General features: G+C 38.7%; 1 protein-coding gene across 1 annotated transcript in view; it reads left to right on the forward strand.

Annotated features, from left to right (window-relative positions):
* lrriq1 (leucine-rich repeats and IQ motif containing 1) overlaps positions 1 to 20,878 on the forward strand; it is a 29,959-nt gene continuing 9,081 nt past the window's right edge. Inside the window, 23 exon segments of the mRNA XM_026364817.1 lie at positions 1 to 303; positions 905 to 1,001; positions 1,227 to 1,300; positions 1,400 to 1,517; positions 1,928 to 2,136; positions 2,311 to 2,385; positions 2,561 to 4,306; positions 4,720 to 4,872; positions 4,960 to 5,110; positions 5,897 to 6,048; positions 6,050 to 6,091; positions 7,378 to 7,505; positions 7,623 to 7,696; positions 8,185 to 8,278; positions 12,158 to 12,337; positions 14,934 to 15,332; positions 15,838 to 16,021; positions 16,957 to 17,082; positions 17,557 to 17,646; positions 18,381 to 18,514; positions 19,560 to 19,628; positions 19,767 to 19,855; positions 20,564 to 20,665. Of these exon segments, the coding sequence (XP_026220602.1) occupies positions 202 to 303; positions 905 to 1,001; positions 1,227 to 1,300; positions 1,400 to 1,517; positions 1,928 to 2,136; positions 2,311 to 2,385; positions 2,561 to 4,306; positions 4,720 to 4,872; positions 4,960 to 5,110; positions 5,897 to 6,048; positions 6,050 to 6,091; positions 7,378 to 7,505; positions 7,623 to 7,696; positions 8,185 to 8,278; positions 12,158 to 12,337; positions 14,934 to 15,332; positions 15,838 to 16,021; positions 16,957 to 17,082; positions 17,557 to 17,646; positions 18,381 to 18,514; positions 19,560 to 19,628; positions 19,767 to 19,855; positions 20,564 to 20,665 (4,588 nt within the window). The 5' untranslated portion in view covers positions 1 to 201.

Genomic DNA, 20,878 nt, shown 5'->3' on the forward strand with positions numbered 1-20,878 from the left:
AGACGCGAACGGATCTTTTGCTCTTTATTCTATCAGATATTTAATCAGCTTCGACTCGCTAAACTGCATATTTTTCTGACAAATATACAAGATTAGACAAGTAAGAGTATGTACCGATAATAGCAAGTGAACATTCTGCGAACAAATGACTAAAAACGCATAGAAAAGTTGACTGCCAGCGGGTCGGTGACGGTAAAAACCATGACGGATGCTAATGTGACAGATCTGAAGCTGAATGATTTGTTTATCTCTGATACTGATGAAACTAAAGACGAGAAGAGTTTTTCATTTGATAAAGAGGCGGTAAGTTCACGAATCAACAGGAGAGGCCTGAACATTGAGACACGTTCATTAACATCAGTTACCGTTAGCTAACTGGTCACATGTCGACAGCAAGCGACGTGTTAGCAAACACGGGTCAGCTGTTAACAAAAGGTCAGCTTGTTTAGTTTGTTTTTGCACGGTGTAAGTTAGACCATACATTGTATTATGTTGTTAGGCTATTGTGTTTCACCAAGCTGCTCCAAATATTCCCCGAGGGTTTATTAAAAACGAACAAACATGAAGTGAAAAAGGAAAGTTGAAGTTGAAGTCAGCTACCGGGCACCTATAGGTCATGACTTACATTATACAGTTAATATGTATTTGTAAAGCCATTAAGAAAGGTGTGCAGAGTCATTTGGAGGCAATTTTAAAACCCACAACTGAGGAGTAACCCCTGAAACCACAGTCAACATTACTGTCATAGATAATGTGTGGATTATGGACAACTGAGGAGCATTATGTGACCTACCATACTAAAGTGCAAATTGTTTATCCCACTGACGACAAGCTTATAATTTAGTTAGGACAGTTTTCTCAGATGATTTGATGATCTATCATTAAGTTGACTTTCTGTTTGTAGGCCACAGAGGAGATTCCACCGTCTCTGATAAGCTACTTTGAAACCTCAAAAAGCAGAGCATCAGTTTGTGAGAAGCTGATCCTTGAGGAACTTGATGGTATGGAAAGATCGTACATCTATTGATATACTGTATTGGCCTGTATTGAACGTATTGGATAAGACCAATAAAAAGAGCGACCTACGAGTGACAAAAAATGCCATCAGTTAACATTTCTACAAAATACTTCCAGTAGAGTAAACCCTACAGTGATACAATCAGAGTAGCTTAGATTGTATGGTGAATGGTCAATGACATCTCTCTTTTGTTTAAATTGCATCTCAGACTTCACTACATCATATGAAGACACGATGAACTTGCATATTGCACTAAATGAGGACATGGAGCTGAATGAGCAGGTATCTATCTTTACAATCTAATATCTATGATACCTCCAAAATTCAAAAATCCACTAGTTGTAGCAAATCTTTACTTAACACTTGTTTTGTTTAATACAGGGTGTTTGTGAAACAAGAAATGAGAACAACACCTCCACTGACAGCTTCCTTCTTCCTACACCCACAGATACAGAAGCACATGGCACTCACAATTTATCAGTTTGTACCAATAATGAAGGTATATGTTCTGAAAAATGAAATGTAAACAGTAACACCTAAGACGTTTGTCTCACATTCAAAAAGACAGGAAATACATTTAAAGGGAACAAATAAAAAATGTTTTAGTTATCTGCACAGATGTGGTGGAAGTTAATTCTAGATCAGATATCTTTCTCTTATTCCTTTTTTTCATTGGTGAGGTCTTGGTGAAGATCTGAAATAAATAAACTGAAATATCTTTGGAGATAGAACAGATGTCCACAAGAGGTCGTTGTTGTCCTATTTATTCTTTTAAATTTGAATATATGTTACACCTACAGTACATACCTAAAATGTTTTTTAAAAAGGGCAATATTTGGACATACAGTGTTGCAACAATAATTTCCTTTCTTACTTGTAGAACTACTAAGACATGTTTGTACTCAACAGATAAAACTGACACAGATGAGCATATGGAGAGTGGGAAACATTTGACCTTCAGGACCTCACTTATAGACAAGGAGATAAAAGAAAACAGTGAGTGGCAGCGAGAGCACACAGAGAATCAACATTTTGAGGAGATGAAGAAAGAAGAGAGAGTAAGACAAAGAGAAAATGACTTTCAGGAGGAGCTGAATAAGTTAATGGAGGCAGAAAAGGTGAGAAAGTGTTAATGGAATTCATAAGTCCCGGAGAGATTAATGAAAGCTAATTGAATTAACTTTTAGACAACAAAATGCATAAATATAACATACATATTATAAAAATTATTAACAATCATTCATCATAAATGCAGAGACCTTTTTATCATTTTATTATCTTCCTGTGTTCAGCTCCATCAGGTTGAACTTCAGTTGATGGAGAAGAGAGCTCAGGAAAAGCTTGAACATGAGTTGCTGCTTCAGCAGGTAGGCTTGAGATCTCACTTCTTCTTTTACAAATACCAGTCACTGATCTCAAATACCAGTATTCCACCTCAGGTGCTGTTTTTTGTAATAGTGATTTACTTTATGTCTTTTCAATAACAATAACATTTCACAATGAAATGAGATCATTTGCTTTGTGACCATTTTTACCTATTAGGAGCTGATTAGCAACTTACAGAAACATGTGGAGGAAGAGAGGAGGATGATAGATGAGGAGATAAAGAGGATAAAGGAAGAGGAAGAGAAGAAAAAGAAGGAGAAGGAAGAGAAGAAGAAGAGAGAGGAGGAGGACATGAAGAAAAGGGAAGAGGAGAAAATTAAGAGGCAAATGCAAAGAGAAAGGATGGAGGAAGAGAGGAGGAGGGCGAATGAGGAAGAAGAAAATAGAAAAATCAAAGAAATCAAGGAAGAAGAGGAGAGAAGAAACAAAGAGGAAGAGCAGAGGAAAAAGAAGGAGGAAGAGGAAAAGAGAAAAAGAGAAGAAGAAAAAAACAAGATGCAAAAAGAGATAAGGAAGAAAGAGGAAGAGAGAAAAAAGGAAATAAGGCTTAAAGAAGAGGAGAAAAGGAGACAGATGGAAGAGGAGGAGAGAAAAATTAAGGGAATGGAGAATAACATAAAGGTGAAGGAGAAAAATAAGGAGGAGGAAACAATGAAAAAGGAACAAGAAAAAACAGTGATAAAAGTGACAGGGAAAAAGATGGAGGGAGACAAGAAGAGAAAAAATGAAGAAGAAGAAAGCTTGGATGAGGAAGGGTTGAGAAAGAAAGAGTGGAGAATTAGAGCTGAGGAAGATAAGACAAAAGAGGCAGATGTGAAGATAGCAGAGGAGCTTGAGATGAAAACTCAGCAGGAGGAGAAGAAGGAGGAGGGAAAAAGTGAAGAAGAAAGAAAAGAAGCAGAGATAGAGAAGATGATGGATAAAGAAATGAGGAAAAAGGAAGAGAAAATGAGTAACATCGGAAATGAGGTGCAACTCACTGAAAATAAAGAAAAGAGAAAGAAAGATGTAGATGGGAGACATAATATAGAAAATAAATATAGAAGGATGGAAGAAGAGAAAATCACAAAAGAGGAAGAGTGGAAGAAAAGTCAAGGGGAAGAAATGAAGAGACACAAAAATGTAAAGGATGAATATAGAAAAATAGAAGAAGAAATAAGTCTGAAGGAGGGGAATAAAACATATGAAGCAGATAAAGAAAAGAGGCATGAGCACGAGAAGCTAGAGAAGGATGGCACGAGAAAGAAGGAGGGTGGAGTGATAAACACAGAAGCTGATGAGAGACAGATGAAGGAAGAGGTGAATGAAACCAAAGCAGGAAACATAAAAACAGAAGGAAAAGGGCTCGAAGAAGAAGAGGAAAGCAAAATGATTATAGTAAAGGAAACGGTGGAAAAGGAGGAGAAAAGAGCGAATGACCTGCAAGAGAAGAATCTCATCGAAAATGACTGCACAAACACTACAGATGAGAGAAACAATACAGCTAGGACTGGGAACTCCCTGACTTCACAACTGGAAGACAACAGCATCTGCACGTCCTCAGGCCCTGGTCCTTTATACAGTGACTCCATCAGCTTTGAAACCGCACAGCGAGGTGACCAAGAAATGAACATTATTGAGACCTACACAAATAAAACCATGGATCAGCAAGATGCAGCAGGAAAACTTTGCACATCTCCCAGCTCTTTGCTCTGGTGCCTCCCAGAGGACACAGAGCAGAAGAGGCTATCTTGGATGAAATATTGCATCCCCTGGTCCAAACTGTCTCTGCAGAACAGGAGGAAGCACAAAGGATCTGTCCGGAGTCAGAGATTGCCAAGGAGGGCTGCTGAGGCCAGCAGTCTGCCACCTCTCTGTCCAGACACTCTACTTCAGTCCACAGGCTGTAAATCCCTGCAGGAGGTACATGTGCTCGGCCATGACACAGACACAATGCTGTTTTGAAGAATGAAATTATTGGAACCAAAATGTTGAATTTTGGAATTTTAAATTTGGCTTCATATGGTGTTATATTGTGCCAGTTTTCTCTGGTCATAAGGGAGTATGAGGGAGAGGGAGAGTGAGTAGATGTTCAGCCACAGAGCTGTAAAGCAAGTAAATCAAGAGAAAAATAGTAGTAAAAAAGACAATAATGAATAAACACATTTACATAGTGACTTCTGATTTTCCCTTATTATTTTAAAAATATGCTTTGTGTAGCAGCAACACACTTGTGGGTTCCATATTTGATATGTAATTACATGTCTCTGTCAATACACATGCTAGTTTACCTCTACATAAATTGCTGAAACTTAAACGAGCCACCTTACTTACAGTTGACCACAGTGACCCTGGAGGACTTGCCTGGTTGTAGCCTATCCACTCTTGTGCAGTGCACTCAACTTCGGTCCCTCAGTCTCAGACGCTGTGGCCTCAAATCCTTAGAGGGCATCAGCCAGTTATCAAAGCTCTGCTACATTGATGTAGAGGTGAATATTCAGTCAATATATGATGTACAAAATTTATATTATTATATCATTATCATATCTTCTAATGTTACATTGTTTTTGTTTTAGGAAAATGAAATCTCGTTTGTGAACTGTGAAAATATGACCAGTCTACGAGTTCTTCGATTAGGCCATAACAAGCTGACATCGATCCATGGTTTAAGTGGTGCAGACAATCTAGATGTACTGGAGCTCTCGCACAACAACATCACACGCATTGGTGAGAACTGTAAAACTCATTATACTGTAAATCCCAAAGGTGTAGTTTAGTGGCAGCTAGACTTGCTTCACCCAATTCAAGACACTTCACTTCTAATTCGAAAGAATTTATCCACTCCTGACTAACAGGCTTGGAGTAGCAGGCATATAAACTCTGTTGAGTCGTTAAGTCATTGACAGTTTGATGGTCAGCTGTGGGTTGCTGTTCCGCCCACCACGTGTGTGTGTGTGTGTGTGTGTGTGTGTGTGTGTGTTAGGTTCACGAGTCAAAGTGTGAACGACTGAGAGTGATGAAAGAACTGGCAATTGTGTTGACCTCCTCCTCTGTTGACAGAAGGTCTTTCCAGTTTGGCATTTATGACCTAACGACCTCCTTGAACTTCAAACAAGTGAAAAGCACTAAAAAGTACCTCTGGGATAACCAGGACCTGAGTGAACGATTGTGAAATACTCCACAAGAGGGCAGCATCTGTCTCGTTTTCAGCCCTGTTCAATCCCAGTATGCAGAGTGATTTATTTACTGAAGTTAACCTGAGGCTTGAGGCTAAAGTCATAAATAGATATTGGACAGACAAAAGGTTGCAAATTGCATATTAAGCTACTGTATCTATCTATACTCTGTCTGTCTGTGTGTCTGTTTGTGTGTCTATCTGTCTCTTTGGCAGTGAGCTTTAGAGCTCTTTCATTTGAAATATTTTTTTAGGCATGCATTTGCCCTGTTTAGTGCTTGTGCAATCACTTATCTTAAGCTGTTTTCCAGTGTGTGTGTTTTCTCTTTTTTATCTAGCTGGTCTTGAGTCTATGAGGAAACTGCAGAGACTGTCAGTGGATCACAACCAGCTGATCAGCACTAAAGGACTGAGGGATGTTTACACACTGCTCCACCTGAACTGCTCACATAACCACCTGACGAGTGTGGAGGGTCTGGAGAACAGTAGTTCTGCTCAACACACTGGAACTTAGGGCCAACAGCCTTACTGAGGTAACAGCGGCACCTGATTACAGAAAGCACTCATTAAGATGTCAGTGATTTCAGTGTTCCTGTTTTGAGACATGTATATAGAAACTGATTTGGATATTTGAGTAGGTGAGGGCCATGTAACTCAGCTTTTCCTGAACTCAGCCCACTTCATTCTGGTTTTATCTTATAGGGATATCAATAATTTCAGTGTAAGGATATATCAAAATTAGACAAAGCAACTTATTTCATAACTATTTTGTTTTCTACCTTTTGTTTTCTACTAATATATGTATTTCCATTTATTTACTAAGATGCAAAACTAATAATATATTAAAACATTATCTTTATTGCTTTTCTAATCAAAGATCCAGAATTTGATTTCTGGCAGGAACAGCTGTTTTAGGCTAATCTAGTGTCAGACCTTCAAAATAAAGCCTAGAAAGTGTAACATAAACTGCTAACTTAAGAGAAGGAGATATTTCAAAGAACAGACCATGAACAGATTGTGTTTAAGATGATTAGTTAGACAAATTTACAAGCTTCTGTTTGGCAATTCTCATTGCAGCACATTTCTCTATGACTCAACACCTTAACCTCATAGCCTCTTATGGAAGATTTTCAAAGATTATCAGATAGTGGTGAAAACAATCTTGAAAAAACAAATAAAAAAAACTGAAAATCTTGTGATCCTGAATCTCTAATCTTAGATGGATGAAGAAAGGATTATCACATTTTCTCTATTTTCTCAGATACAAATACAGACTACTGTATCTATTATATCTCAGAAACATCAAACTAAAACATTAAGTGCATTGTTGTATTTCACAAAAGCTTAATTTCAACCAAAAATGAGATGCAAAAGAGTCAGAATGGGTCCCAAATGTGATTGAAAGGCACTGATTGTTATTAGTAACACCTGTGTTTGACAAGACAAATTGATTTTCAATGAGAATCCTTCTTAGGGAGCAGCTAAACAGAATATTCAGTTACTGAAGTGTATCTGTCTCTTTCTTTAAGTGCATGATGTAATTGATTTATGAGGCAAATTAAGAGAAAGGTAACATGATCAAACAATACATGCAAATGAAGTCATTAATATGATAATGTATACAAGTGGTATTTTGTAAGGCGCTCTATGGCCACATGTGGCCAATGCTGCTGACTGTAGGAGCAGGACTAAAACAACTGACATTGATGGATGAGGTCGTTTAGTTGCCACTGGACAAGCAGCAGCAGCAGTGTAAAGTTAGTCTAACCCCTCAGCGTGACCAGTGTTAACTGACAACCTGACTGTGTTTGTCCTTCAGCCCCCCAGTCTGGACAACCACGTCCTCCTCAGAGAGCTGCATCTGGATGACAACAGCATCTCCTCCCTGCAGTGCCTCACTGCCTGCTGGCTTCCCCTCATGCAACACCTCTCTGTGGCTCAGAACAGGTACGTTCCTCAACTCCTATTTGGTACGTGATAGAAACACAGAGGAGATAATAAGACATGCTGCAATATCATAATACAATAGGCGGTCTCTCTAATACACTCTCTCTTTATTCCTAGGATTACCCAACTACATTCCATGTCTGATTTTGTGTCCCTTGCATATCTGGATCTTCGATTCAACTGCATGTCAGGTAACATTGTTATTAAACAGTCCATGTAAATTAATAATAATGTGGTCCAATTCATTTAATAATTTTCCATTTTAAGTTCTTGTTTTTTGGGAATCACTTTGTCAAATACTTTGGAAAGTGATCTACAGTATAACTAAATATTTGTATTATTTCTGTTATTATAATGCACTTAATTGCTAAAAATGACAATTTTCATCACTGAAACATGCATTCCTCCTGTCTGCTCACACATCTCCCATTCCAACACCTTACTCCCACTCAGCTGTAGATTGAGTTCACTTAAAAGAATTTACAAGACTGGGGGGCTGAAGGACAAACAACATCTATAAGTTGCCCCAAACTTACAACATCTATAAGTTGCCCCAAACTTAGTTATAAAAATTTATGATTCCATCTATTTTACATCCCATGGCAGCATTCATTTAGGTTCTGTGCTACTTCTATACAAGTTGCTGTTGATTCAAGTTGTTTTTTTCCTACTTCCTCAGAGCTGCAGAATGTATGTAAGAGTCTGGAGCGATGTTATTTCCTGAAAGACCTCTACCTTACAGGGAATCCTCTTCAGCAGGAGAGTGGTTGGAGGTAAAGTGACAGCTGAATGGAGGGATTTCAGCAAATAATGTTTTACAGGAACTAAATATGTTATCTAATCTGCATGTTTCTGCTTGTAACATGCATCAAGCAGTACTGCTATATTACCCCAATTTGTAGTTTTCTGGATTGCTCTGACCTTAGCTCTGCATTAGATGCCGCACTGTTTCATATTAAGATAATACAATTAGAAATTTCTCTAGTTCTTTCTGCAAATTCTTTGTTAAAAAAGGTTCAATTTCAGCTCTTTGGCTTCGCGCAGCTTTTTCTCTAAAATGTCTTTTTCTGTGATGAATGTTCAAAGGAACATACCAGTGAGAAACCTGTATTTCTCTATCACAACTTTGGTCTATTGGCTCAGGTCGTCTGAACATTCCAGCAGAAAACAGGCCTTCCTGTCCACTTCCTAGGTTTAACACTGTGATCCAGGCCTGCTATTAGATTACTGCGACGTACCACTGACATCTGTGTGTACGTATGCCACAGAAGGTGCTTGCAATTCCCAAAATATTGATACAACACAAAAATCAATTATGTTTCTTTTGTCTGTTTGCTCATTCACTTACAGTGCCCAAATCTTTGTCTCATGCTAAGACTGTCTTATGAGTTAGAAGACAAATATGCAATGACCACATATATTGTTAATGTTTTTATTGGCCTGTCATGAACAATGATGTTAGCTGTTACAGGTTTGCAAAGTTATTTGGCTCCTCAAAGCCCCCCACCCATAACAAAAAATATGTATACAAAATATGAAAAATTATACTTTCTCTGCTCCTCCAAAAAGTTCTTATTGCTGGAGTGTTACAAAATTATTTTATGAGTTGTTTGTGTGTTGTGTTCATCTTTCCTTATTGAACTGTCAAAAGAGCTGAGTGCTATTTGCACACATAAAACATACTTATACATACATATATCATAACTTTTATACTATGAACCAAACTCCTGTTTTAAAAACTTATTTGTAGATTTCCTTTTTGACTGCCAAAATCCTTATAAACATGGGTATTATTGGTACTATGGACGTTTTTACCAGCTTAAGCCTTGACTGAAACATTACCCTAATATTTCATTGAACTTTATCTAACCTCCAGTGCCAACAGTAGAAATAAACCTCTGTATTTCCACAGTCATGCCCTGGTCCTTTCATCTGTTGCCAGTCATAACACCAGCTAAATTAAAGCACCAAGAGGCAAGCACTAAGAATTACACTCCCTGTAGGCATCCCCTGATCCAGGAGATGTGGAAGGAGAAAACACAGGGCTTGATTAATCAGGGCCACTTTACGAGCCTGTGTTTTGGAGGAAGTCTTCACTAAATGAAATACGGACTTGTGCTCATACGAGCTAGAGAAGGAGGATGAAGAAGTGTGAGCCAAGATCAGTGTTTCCCTGAGAAGAGGATGGAATTTATATCAATTTAAGGTTGAAGTCCAAGTATAGCTGATGTAGAGATTCATAGCATAGCATCTAAACTGTGAATCTCTTGAAATGAGTTTGACTTATTTTTGTAAATGTTACCAGTCTTGACAAATTCACAATTTACAATATTCAAATAGAAATAAAAGGGTGGATGAGTTATATTTCTGAAACCAGTGAAAATTCCCCCAAATTTCCCAAGTCTTAAATGAGATAACAACTCAGAGCTTAGAATTATTTTGTACACAGGTCTGCTCTGCTTTTTCCAAAGTCATGTCCATTTCTGAATTAAATTACACTCCCCACCTCAGTGAGCTCATGTAACAAACCAAAGGTCCTGTGTGGATTTGGAGCTTCATTTGAAGACAGCCAGCCAGACAACATGCCCAAAGGGGTGGAATCTAATCGCAATCTGTGTTGGAGAGACCAAGTGCGCCACATCAAAACCATATCCCTCTGACAATGCACAGATCCTGTCCTCTGTGGTTGTGTCTTTGTCTCAGGGTGGCAGTAGGTTCTGGAAAACTTTGCATGCATTGATACACGTTTTAAATCCTAAAACACAGATCTCAAGAAAGGTTAATTTGTATTAGCTGTGACTTCATAGCATAATATTTAACAGTTGAAGACTAATAAACTTTGTTAGTATAATCCAGGAAAATCCACCCTGAAATAATCCAGATATATAGTACATGTATGGAGTTATAAAAAACAGAAATACTGAAACCATCACAGATGCATACATTATAAATCTATCTGAACCAGTAAATGAAAGGTTTTCTCTTATTCTTCTCTGGTGATGTGGAAGACACGATTTAAGAGCATATGCTACACTGGGACACAATCTTGAGAAACTCAGTTCATACTTTTACAAAAATCGACTTTGTAGCCAGAAGGCTTGTATTTTTATGGATTTATTGTTGCCATTCCCTAGTGTCCTGTAGAGTTTGTAGCTCCACATTTTCCCACTGAACACAAACCACATTTGGCAAGTGCTTCATTGGTGGATGCTCTGGGTCTGTTTCTCTGGCAGATTGTTGGGATTCCTCTGCTTGTACATCCTTAGCCTCAGGCAGTTGTTACCTCTTCCCCCGACTTACAGCCATTCAGGGCTCGCCACCAGTTTAATACTACCTAACATATGCTATTTGGTAGAGTTTTTTTGTTCAATAAAGCTGCACTACACTTTAGATATAACAGCACAACGTTATGTCTCAAATATATTTAGATATTTAGGAATATCAGATTACAGTGTGCTCTTACTCTTCAGTATTGCAGCAACTAAAATGGCTTTCTGATTAAAACAGTGATGATTATCTGACAAAATAGCAAGTTGAATCGTTGCATCAGTGATGAAATGATTAGCTTCAAATGTGTAACAGAGCAAAGCTCAACTTTTGATTTGTGAGCTCATGTCTCAAACTCAAGCCTCATTTAAAAAATGTCTCTGCTGCATCAGAAATTTCCAACCTTTTATTGCTTTCTGTTCATGCTGTCGTCAAAGGCCTCCATCGTCTTTGAATATACAGTAATAACTGTAAAGAAAATTGCAAGACTCAACAAACAGTTTGTATTCACTCTAGTGGTGTTGATTGCTTACACACTGTCAAAACTCTACACACAAGTTAAATACGACACAACATTTGGAGATAAACATCGGACTTCTGTTTGAAATGAAACAATTCATTTTAAATCAAAATTTGCAACAAGATGATAAACACATGGACCATCTGAATTACTCTTTTAAAGGAGCATTCATACATTAATATGTTTTATACAAAACACTGCTGTTAAGATAAGATAAACTTTATAAATTCCTGAGAGAAAGGTTGTTCCACTATAGTACACCTGCTCTCATTTAAATTAACATAACAATAGAAATGCTTCAGAAAAATATTATGCAGCTTATTTTTGCCATTGCAGGTATTCACACACACACTAGCGTACTAATAAATATGTTACAGTCGACCCACAGAAATAACCAAAAACAGTATTGTAAGGCTATTGTAATTGATCCTGTCTTCTGTTAGTGTCTGGTCACATGATCTTATGCACATCACAAGCAATGTAATTCTTGGCTGGGAAACAGGGCAAATACCCATGTTTACAAAGTCCTTACGGAGTAGTGTATCAGTGTATCAGTGTACGAGTGATTGTAGGAGATTTCACTTTTGACACAATTTTCTAATGTAAGAAACATTGTGCAGAGTTTTGCAAGAAGTGTTGCAGAATTACAAACAAAGTGCAAAGCACCAAGCGTGTTTGTAGTTTTGGTTCCTTTATTTAAGGCATGGTTACAAAAGTTAAGGTCTCGATGCTTTTGTCTGTGTGTAAACCATCAGAAAAACTGTGACATTTATGATAACTTTAGGAACTTTTAAGTAACTAATCAAAGCAATTAAAACATGACCTTACGACCACTGATATTTAATCCTCTTTGCTCTCCCTTTAGATCCACTCTGCAGAGATCACTGCCTGGCCTAAAGGCCATTGATGACCAGGAGACAGACACCTTTCTATCACACCCTGCTGTTCAACAGATCAGCTTTGCCTCAGCCAGTTTCCTAACTTTCTGTCAGGCTCAGTTTCGGCAAATTGATGATTTACAGCAGCAGCACAGCAGGGAGCTCAGGTAAGACAAAAAGTACCTACTCCCTGTTGAGATGTACTATCCCTTTGCTGTGTGTTTACTGTGGAGAAGGTTTCTGTTGATGATCTTCTAGAGCTGTCAAAAATCTGATCACCTAATCATGATGATTTTCTGGAATCCTGACACCTGGTATTTCATCTGTGTATGTGTGTGTAGTGTGTTTGTGTTTTGTGGCTTTTATCTCTGGTAAAGTGAGATGTCTAAAGGATTTCTTTCTGTAGTAGGAATGAAGGAGGGAGATGCTGAGCTCCGGTTTGTAAATTCACATTTGTCTTTTAGATGTTCTAATAGAAAGAATGGCAATAAACCTACCATCTACTTTAATTCTGATGTAATTTGTGATCTGTTCTTAATGCAGTGCCACTGAAATAGTGCCTATTGCATTTCTGCCTTTTCCCTGTGCACAGTGATTTCTCCAGGTTCTTGAATCTTTTTGTTATATTATGGATTGTGAGGTTGTATTACAGTTTTTAATGTGTGCTGACCAGCCCATCAGACAGATATGAAGCTTCAGGAATGTCAGCTATCCTCTTGTTATGTCTGATACATAGGGTGCACTGAGCCAAAAGACAACGTCTAACTATTTTCTCAAGTCCTTCGATGTCACTGGCCTCCACACACATTGACACTGTGCAAGACGGACCACCAACACTTAAAACAGTGGTCAACTTTCTGCTTATCTTCATGACCTTTCTAAATTACACAGCACAAAAGATGAAAAGTAGTGGCGGCTACGCGGACGGGTCACACTGAGGACTCCTATGGCTTGGGGGATAGTGTGGTGCTCCTTTTGCTTCACCCCTCACTGTGTGCCCTCTACCCCTCTGGCCTCTGGACAATGAGCCATTCTGGGTGCTTTGCAAGGACTAACACAGCCATTTAACCCCTGGCCTGACCTTGTGTCAGACCAAGTTTTAGGGGAGGTGAGACAAGCGCCACACGCCAGTCCACTGTTGACTGTAAGGTGGGATACCACAGTGTTTATCAGGGTTATAGTTTCACAACTTTTCTCTGCAGGGTGTGGAGCGCAGGCTGAACACTATGTTCCTCAGCTTACTTTCAGTAAGCTGAGGAACTGAGGAACTGAGGAACTGAGGAGTTCTACTCAGTAGAATAGTATGAAATAGTATGATAATGTTTTATTAGGGCAATTGACTTTATAGTCAATATTCAACAAGACAATACATTGGACTCATGCACACAGAATATGAGATACTACATGGAAGAATCAATAATTTGATTCCCAAAATCTATATGTAGTTTAGAAAATTATTGGTCTCTGAACATACATTCAGTAATAATTTTTGCTCACTGCTGTTTTTACTGGACTAAAATGTTGTTAAGTAATTACAAATTTTGCCCATTTAAGATTTTTTTTCCAGCAGATTGAAACTAATTAATTTGAATAAAAATGTTTGTTTATAAACAGGTTTGATGACAGGTTCACGTGGCTTGTATTAAGATATACTTAAAATGTAAAGCGTGTGCTGTAGAAGCAGACAAACTGCACTAAAACACAGAAAATTCAGTGTACTTTGGGTACAGTATGGTCTTGACCTTAGCTGGTTTTCAGTCTCTAGCTGCTCTCCACCATTTATTGCAGCTTTGACTTCTGCTGGCATGACCAGAGCAAATGGTCAGAAATATAATAATAATATTACCATAAAGTCAACAAAACAAATAACAATTCTGTTGGTAATGGTAACTCTAAATATATGTGTGTTGTAGTTGATAGTTCCTATCATAAACTTTATATAGCAGCTGCAACATTTTAAAAATACTGCTAATATGTGCATGCTTATGGTGACCCTGGAGTGAACCAGCAGGTAGAGGGAATAGGGGTCCTGGGGGTCACAATGCTTGTGGACCTTCTGACTCCTGTCTCTCTTGTCCTACTGAGAATGAAGAGCTAGGTCTTTGTAGGAAAAGAAGCTGTGCTACCTAAGGCTACTGGCCTTCCAGACTGGCTAAGTACTGAAGTGTCTCTGGCCCCTGAGGGCCAAGACAGGGAGGGTAGCAGAGCTGAGCATTGCTAATAGATTCATGAAGTTTCCAATGAGGCGGCTTTGTAGTCAGTTTATCCTATATCCATGGTTTATCCCCTCAATGAAAGAGACATTATGTAGCATTAGGGCACCCAACAGTGCATGCAGTCTGCTCCCACATGGACAAGCACGCACACTCACCTCATGCAGATGAGTTGGTCAAATGTCATCAAAATTGGATGACCCATTCATTTGGTATTATAATATTGTACTTTGGTTTTCCTTAATCTAACAGACATTCATTTAGAATCAAACCAAGATCATACATAAATAAGATGACATTGACAAAACTGCGGCTTATAGTATGTATAACATGTTTGACTGACTTGTTGAGCAGTGACCACATCAGCCACTGCAAACATTAAAAACTGTGAGTAGGTTTTAATTGTGTTATATCAGGACAAGTGCATAGATAGGTTGGAAATGTGATTTCCTGAGATGTGTGTGCACTCTGCTTCATCAAATGCTGATGTCCAAGACAGGAAGAGCATTTATTCCTAAGCCTTTGTGTTTTTTTGTGTTTATATTCACAGTAAAGCCTCAACTTCTCAGGATACTATGAAAAGTCTGTGCCGACACTTCACCGAGACTTTGAAGCTGGCTGAGGACCAGAGATTTGCCCATGAATATGGGGACATTACTGTGTCTGCAGGCCAAACAGTGCTGGAGAAGACAGCTGACACGGAGAGGAACAATGCTGAAAAGTTAACTGGACATGCACAAACAGAGCCCAGTGAAGAAGTTCCAGCAGTTATTCCAAGCAAGAACAACATCAGATGCAGCTACTTCACAGCTGAAGAGAAGTTATCTACAGAGAATTGTTCTCACACATTAGACACAATGGCCACAGAGACAGGCCTTCAGGGAAAAACATCTTCCTCCATTTCTAAAAGGGCAGCGCTGTCTAACCATCAAGACCTGGATCTCAAAAAGTAATTCACAGAAATGTTTTATTTGTGTCGATGTCCACTTATCGTGCTTCCTTACCATTCCACCTCTTCTAACAGCAAATCTGTGACATAATGTTTGTAGTGTAATCCTCCAAATAATTTCACAATAGACAACGCCAATGTAAAGCGAACACTCTATTTCCTATAATTCTTTTTATAGCAGCTCAGCATTTTATTAGTTTCTGCTGCAGAACATTTGTCATCATTGGAGCCTACCCCATTTGATTTACAGCAGAAAATGTTAAACATCTTATTCATTTTAACACGCAGCTTCATCATTAACACAGCGCTATCTTTGGGAGGACAATATATCTTTGATATGAAGGGTGGCTCTGGACAGGCCTAAATTCTCTAGAGTCCTGCTCTCCAGATGTCTGCTCCGAAATAAATTCATATTTTGAAGGACGAAAGTGCTATGACATCACATATATTGCTCACTTTGTGTGTATTTTCATATTTGTCTGAGTGTGTGTCCTTTCTTGAGCAGCACAGCAGCAGTCGTGATTCAGCAGCAGTGGAAGAAATACAGACAGAAATATGGGAACACTAGCCGACCCCCAGCGGCTGAGAAGGGAGGGAGAACTGGAGAAAATGAAGGAAATCCAGAGTCAGCATCGTTCTATGTTAATGAGAGTGTTGTTGACCAACATTATGCAGCAACTGTCATCCAGGTAAAACTGTATGGATGTTTTTGTTGTTCTGGTTACAGCTGATGAAATCCAGTGAGTGCAGTTATACTTTAAATTATAGGCCAGATATTCTGCCACTGCTTTTATTTATTTATTTTGCTTTTCTCACTGTACATAACCAATAACAATACCTACATGTAGAAAACTCAGAGCACCTTTCCTGTTGTCACACTTGTACAGCATTGGAAACTAATTTCCTGAATCCACTATTCTGCTATCTGAAATTCATTCAGTGAATCAGCCATCTATATTTACTGCTAATAGTAATGTATTAATTTGGTCAATTCAGCTCATCTATAAGACAGTATGTCCGTCTTTTGTTAAAAATTTAATTCAGGAATATGGCTGTTAACCAAAAAATCAATTGACAGTGAATATCTTAAAATAATCTTTTAACACTTCATCCAACTTCAGGCCTAATGTGTGCTGTAGAGTCTTATTCAGCTGATCCTTTGCATAGGAGTGTATCGTGCCGTTCTGAAAAACACGCTACTCAACGCTTCTCCTTTCTCAGCAGAAAAAGTGTTTGATTAGTCCTTTAGGGCAGAAGGTGGGGGTGATGGTGTAGTAAAAAGTGTGTGTGTTAGGGGGTAGTGGTGTGGGTGTGGGGGGTACAGAGTGATTAATCAGATTCCAAAGAAGTGCAGTAGTATGACTTCTAGGATTCCTGCTCTGCTCAACTTGAAGTGAAGTGTGCACCCCCGAGTCCACTGGGAATTGGAGGATTTAGAAGCACACTTGAGCTCCATTTGTCTCGGAACAGCCCAGAGTCACGCAGAGTTCAGACAGCAGAACATTCAGCAATTAAAAGAGGGGTTAACATGTTTTATCTCTCTAATGGGATAACGCACAATATTTATGTTTGCTTCATGATTCATGGTGAGGTTTCTACCATATCTTTCTTTGGGTACCTCCAGGCGTTCTGGAGGGGCTGCTCTGTAAGAAGGAGGCTCGCATCTGCTCTTGCTGCTGTCACATACCCCAGCACCAGAGAGGATGACACCTTTGAGGAGGTTGATGTGGATGAATTTGTCTTTGATGAGGTATGCACACAAGTTCATTTGTCCTACACTTTCATGGCTCAGTAATTTCCTCACTTGATGCCCCGGCGGACACACAGACCTGCACATAGGCTGATACAGATGCATAAATCCCCACACTCTTTCCATACACACAAACCTGCACACATGCACATCTGCAAAGGTACACACACAGATGAATAATCATGCACAAACATTCACAAAAACATGTGCTTGTATGTTGAAACAGGCATAAAACATACTAGCCTACACATAAACCTTCAGACACAAGTACTGCATCTGGACATATACACAGACTTACTTACTTGTATGCACATCCATATGCACTTTGACACACAAATAATCTACTGATTATTATGAGCTATTTTCTTTCTATGTTCTTGAACAAAAAAAACTAAAATAAACAAAACAAAACAAAAAAAAAAAAAAAATATATTAAGTATATATGTTGTATTTAAAAATCTTATTTTTACAAAGGCAGAACTGGAGAAACACTGGAAACTGCAGTTTTCAGAAGACTCCTCTTCCAGACACGAGCCTGTGTCAGAGCAGCCACTATCACTAAAGGTAAACAAGCTGTCCTGCAACATTCTTGAAACCTGGTGGGCTGGTATTATATTGAAAGTAGGCAGCAAATTTTGGGATTTCTATTCCCTGTGTGATGTCAGTAAGACGTATTATCTTGCTGTGTCCCTTTCTCATTTTGCTTATCGCTCCCTCCAGGATTTGTCTCACTCTCCCTGATTGATCTTTAAATTTATTCACTTGAAAAACAAGATTATTTCATAGAGGGCTAAAGGTTGGTCAGCATCAGCAGATGTCATTTTTCAAGCTGGCGGACTGTCATGCAGTTTTTTTTCCCTTCATTTACCTCTTGTTGGATCTTTTCTTTGGAGCTTGCTCAGCACTGTACATCATGGTAGTCAGTTTTGGCCAGTTGATGTGGTGCAGCTGCTGTCATGGCCAGCTTCAGTGTGTTGACACTGAGGTACACATCAAAGGCAAAGATGAACAATTTAGCGCTTTGACAAAGAAAAAAAGTGATCTGGAGAGTAATTAAGCTGTTAGTTTGACTTACACATGAACATCCCTTGGGTAAAAGTGTCAGCCAAATACCTCAAATAGAAACATGCACTTGAGTTAAATGTGACTGGATATTATTGTATACATTATATTTCATTTCCCCTTAAGTACTGTATACTGAAGAGTCTGTTGTTGAGCCATAAACTATACTTACAAGCATCAGGCCCTTATACTCAAATAAAGTTTGTAAATTATTGCTTAATGCATATGTATTTCAGTTTCCTGGGCCCCTTTCGGAACCCTCCCAGTACACACTCCCACCACCACCTGTATGGCGGCCAAAGCAGGCCTGGGTGGCTGGAGAAGAGGTAGATTCTGCTGAGCAGAGGGTTTCACCAGAGAGCTCACATAGGTACAGTAGGACAACCTACAGCCTTATTACTGTGTTTTACCAACTGCAACTAAATTCTGTTAATCACATTTGACTCCTTGCATTTACTGAAACATTTAACTACATTTGATTCTAAATAAATCATTTTCACTGTTGTTAAAACTGTTTTACCAAGGTACATCATGTAAATATACAATATAGTGTGTGACAGGGCTATCCTGTACATTGTAGACTAGCCTTTCTTGCTAAGTGCTACAGTTAAGTCTCGTTTGTCCATCACTAGTACAGCTCCACTCAGTATTACAGGTTACAGGTCCAGACTGTCAAACAGGAATGTGAAATGGGAGAGTGCATCACATTCCCATTTATAGTAGTGGGAAATTGGACTGTACCTTGTTGAGTAGAAACAGAGGGAGGTTTCTATGGTTTTCAGGGAATAGTTTATATAGTACCCTAAATAACATCACTTAATATCACATCACATAGTTAATATTTCTATGTTAGGACAATTAGAATGATACCATATTATAAGGGCCAGAAGTAAGACCTACTGCTAAATGCACACCAGCGATGGGCTTAGCCTAGGTTTTCATTTTCTGTATGACCAAGACCTGTTGACTAGTGACTAGTGACTAGTTTTAAGATTGTTTCTTGTACATTAATTGACTATTTCTATATATAGGTTTTTCCACATTCTCACCCTTGTTCATCCACCACTCATCCAACACTTGTGTACAATCAACAATGATACAATTCTGTTGACATTAGATGACTGACAATAAAAATCATGACAAATAATTAAATGAATGTCCATATTAAGCAAACAGTATTTCATTAGGTTAAGTTAGACTTTAATCAACACTTAAAGTTCAGAGGCCAGTTGACCCCATTCATTGGATCCAGTCTTCAGCAGTAGGAGGCTCTTGTTATGTTTTTAAGTTTAAAAATCATAGAAGATAATAAGAAGCTTTGTGTTTTGACATATGACAGCTGATACTGCGTGTGTGTAATAATACATCTAAATGTGAAGAACTGTGTAAGAACTACAACCTCTTTATAATCTTAGAAAATCTTCTGCATCAACTTCAGTGCTCAGTGGCATCTCCGAAAGATCAGAAAAGATTCTGGACGAATGGTAATTAATTATCTTGTTGTACATTCTTCATGATTAGGTTTTGACTCTTTTCATACTCATCATTGTGTGTTTACTGTTAAAGTATTTCACTGATTGTGTTTACTGTTTTATATTTCCTGTTTCTGTTCTTGTCTCTAGGGGCTTTACCGACAGCCACACAGCCCTTCTGATGCTCAAGAGAGCTCAGAAGATGAAATCGAAACACCAACAAAAAAAGAAACATAGGGGTGAGTGTGTTTACAACTGAATCTACACTATTTAAGCTTTGCATGAACCTTTTTCCTGGTGTGTGTGCTTGATAGTTAATATTTTAATGTCTGAAAATTATTAAAGCAGAGACTAAATGGCCTTATGGAAAAAGAAGTTTCCTTTGTTCAGTAATCCTTCTACATTACACACATTTACACAACATTCTGACCCCTCATTCTCATCTTCTTCATTCAGATAGGCTGCAACAGCAGCGATCCTTTCCACATTATGTTTGTTAATAAGCTATAACAGAATTCAGGGCCAGTCTCCTCTTATTGGGCCTTATTTGAGAGGCTGCAGGGGAAATTATGATTGCCAAGAAACCTCTTGACAAGTAATTTCTTTCCATTTCATTGTAGTGGTTGAATGCGGATCCTTTGAAAGGTGACCTCACCTCTGCTCTGCTCCCAGAAACAGTAGTCCCTGCCACGGTTATCATGCCACAGTCATGTAGAGGGAGCCTTGTCTTTGATCAGAGTTGCAAATGCATGATTCCAATAGCAGGACTCCTGTCATCTTGTTATACCAACACACAGGTCTATGTCGAGTGTAACTCCCAATGGCATCTGCCTTAATGGAACCAGAGCTCTGTTGTAATATTTTCCGAATGTTAGGTCCTGGTTTTCTGCTTCTGGTTTTAGGTCTGCCTCGTCCTTCTTTGACCCGGTCCCTTCTTTTTCTTCTAGATCCCTCAGTCCGCCTTGCTCTGTTCAGAAACTGCAGTTTCCAGCTGAGTCCAGAGGAGGCAAGAAACAAACCTACACCACACAGCAGAAATGATAAGAAAGGTACAGCTGTTGCAGAAGGCGAGCTGCAGTTTGTAACATGATATCATTTCCTCTCTTACTGTTCTTGTCACATAGAACTAATCACAACACTATTTGTTTCCCATGCATTAGCATGTGAGACCCCTGTAGGAATCTGCAATGTGTATTGATTACAGATATGCACTTAAATGACCATTTCAGTTCATATAGTAGGTCTTTTATATACAGTGTCTT

Source organism: Anabas testudineus, chromosome 6 (assembly GCF_900324465.2).
Source record: "Anabas testudineus chromosome 6, fAnaTes1.2, whole genome shotgun sequence".
NCBI classification, from domain to species: domain Eukaryota; kingdom Metazoa; phylum Chordata; class Actinopteri; order Anabantiformes; family Anabantidae; genus Anabas; species Anabas testudineus.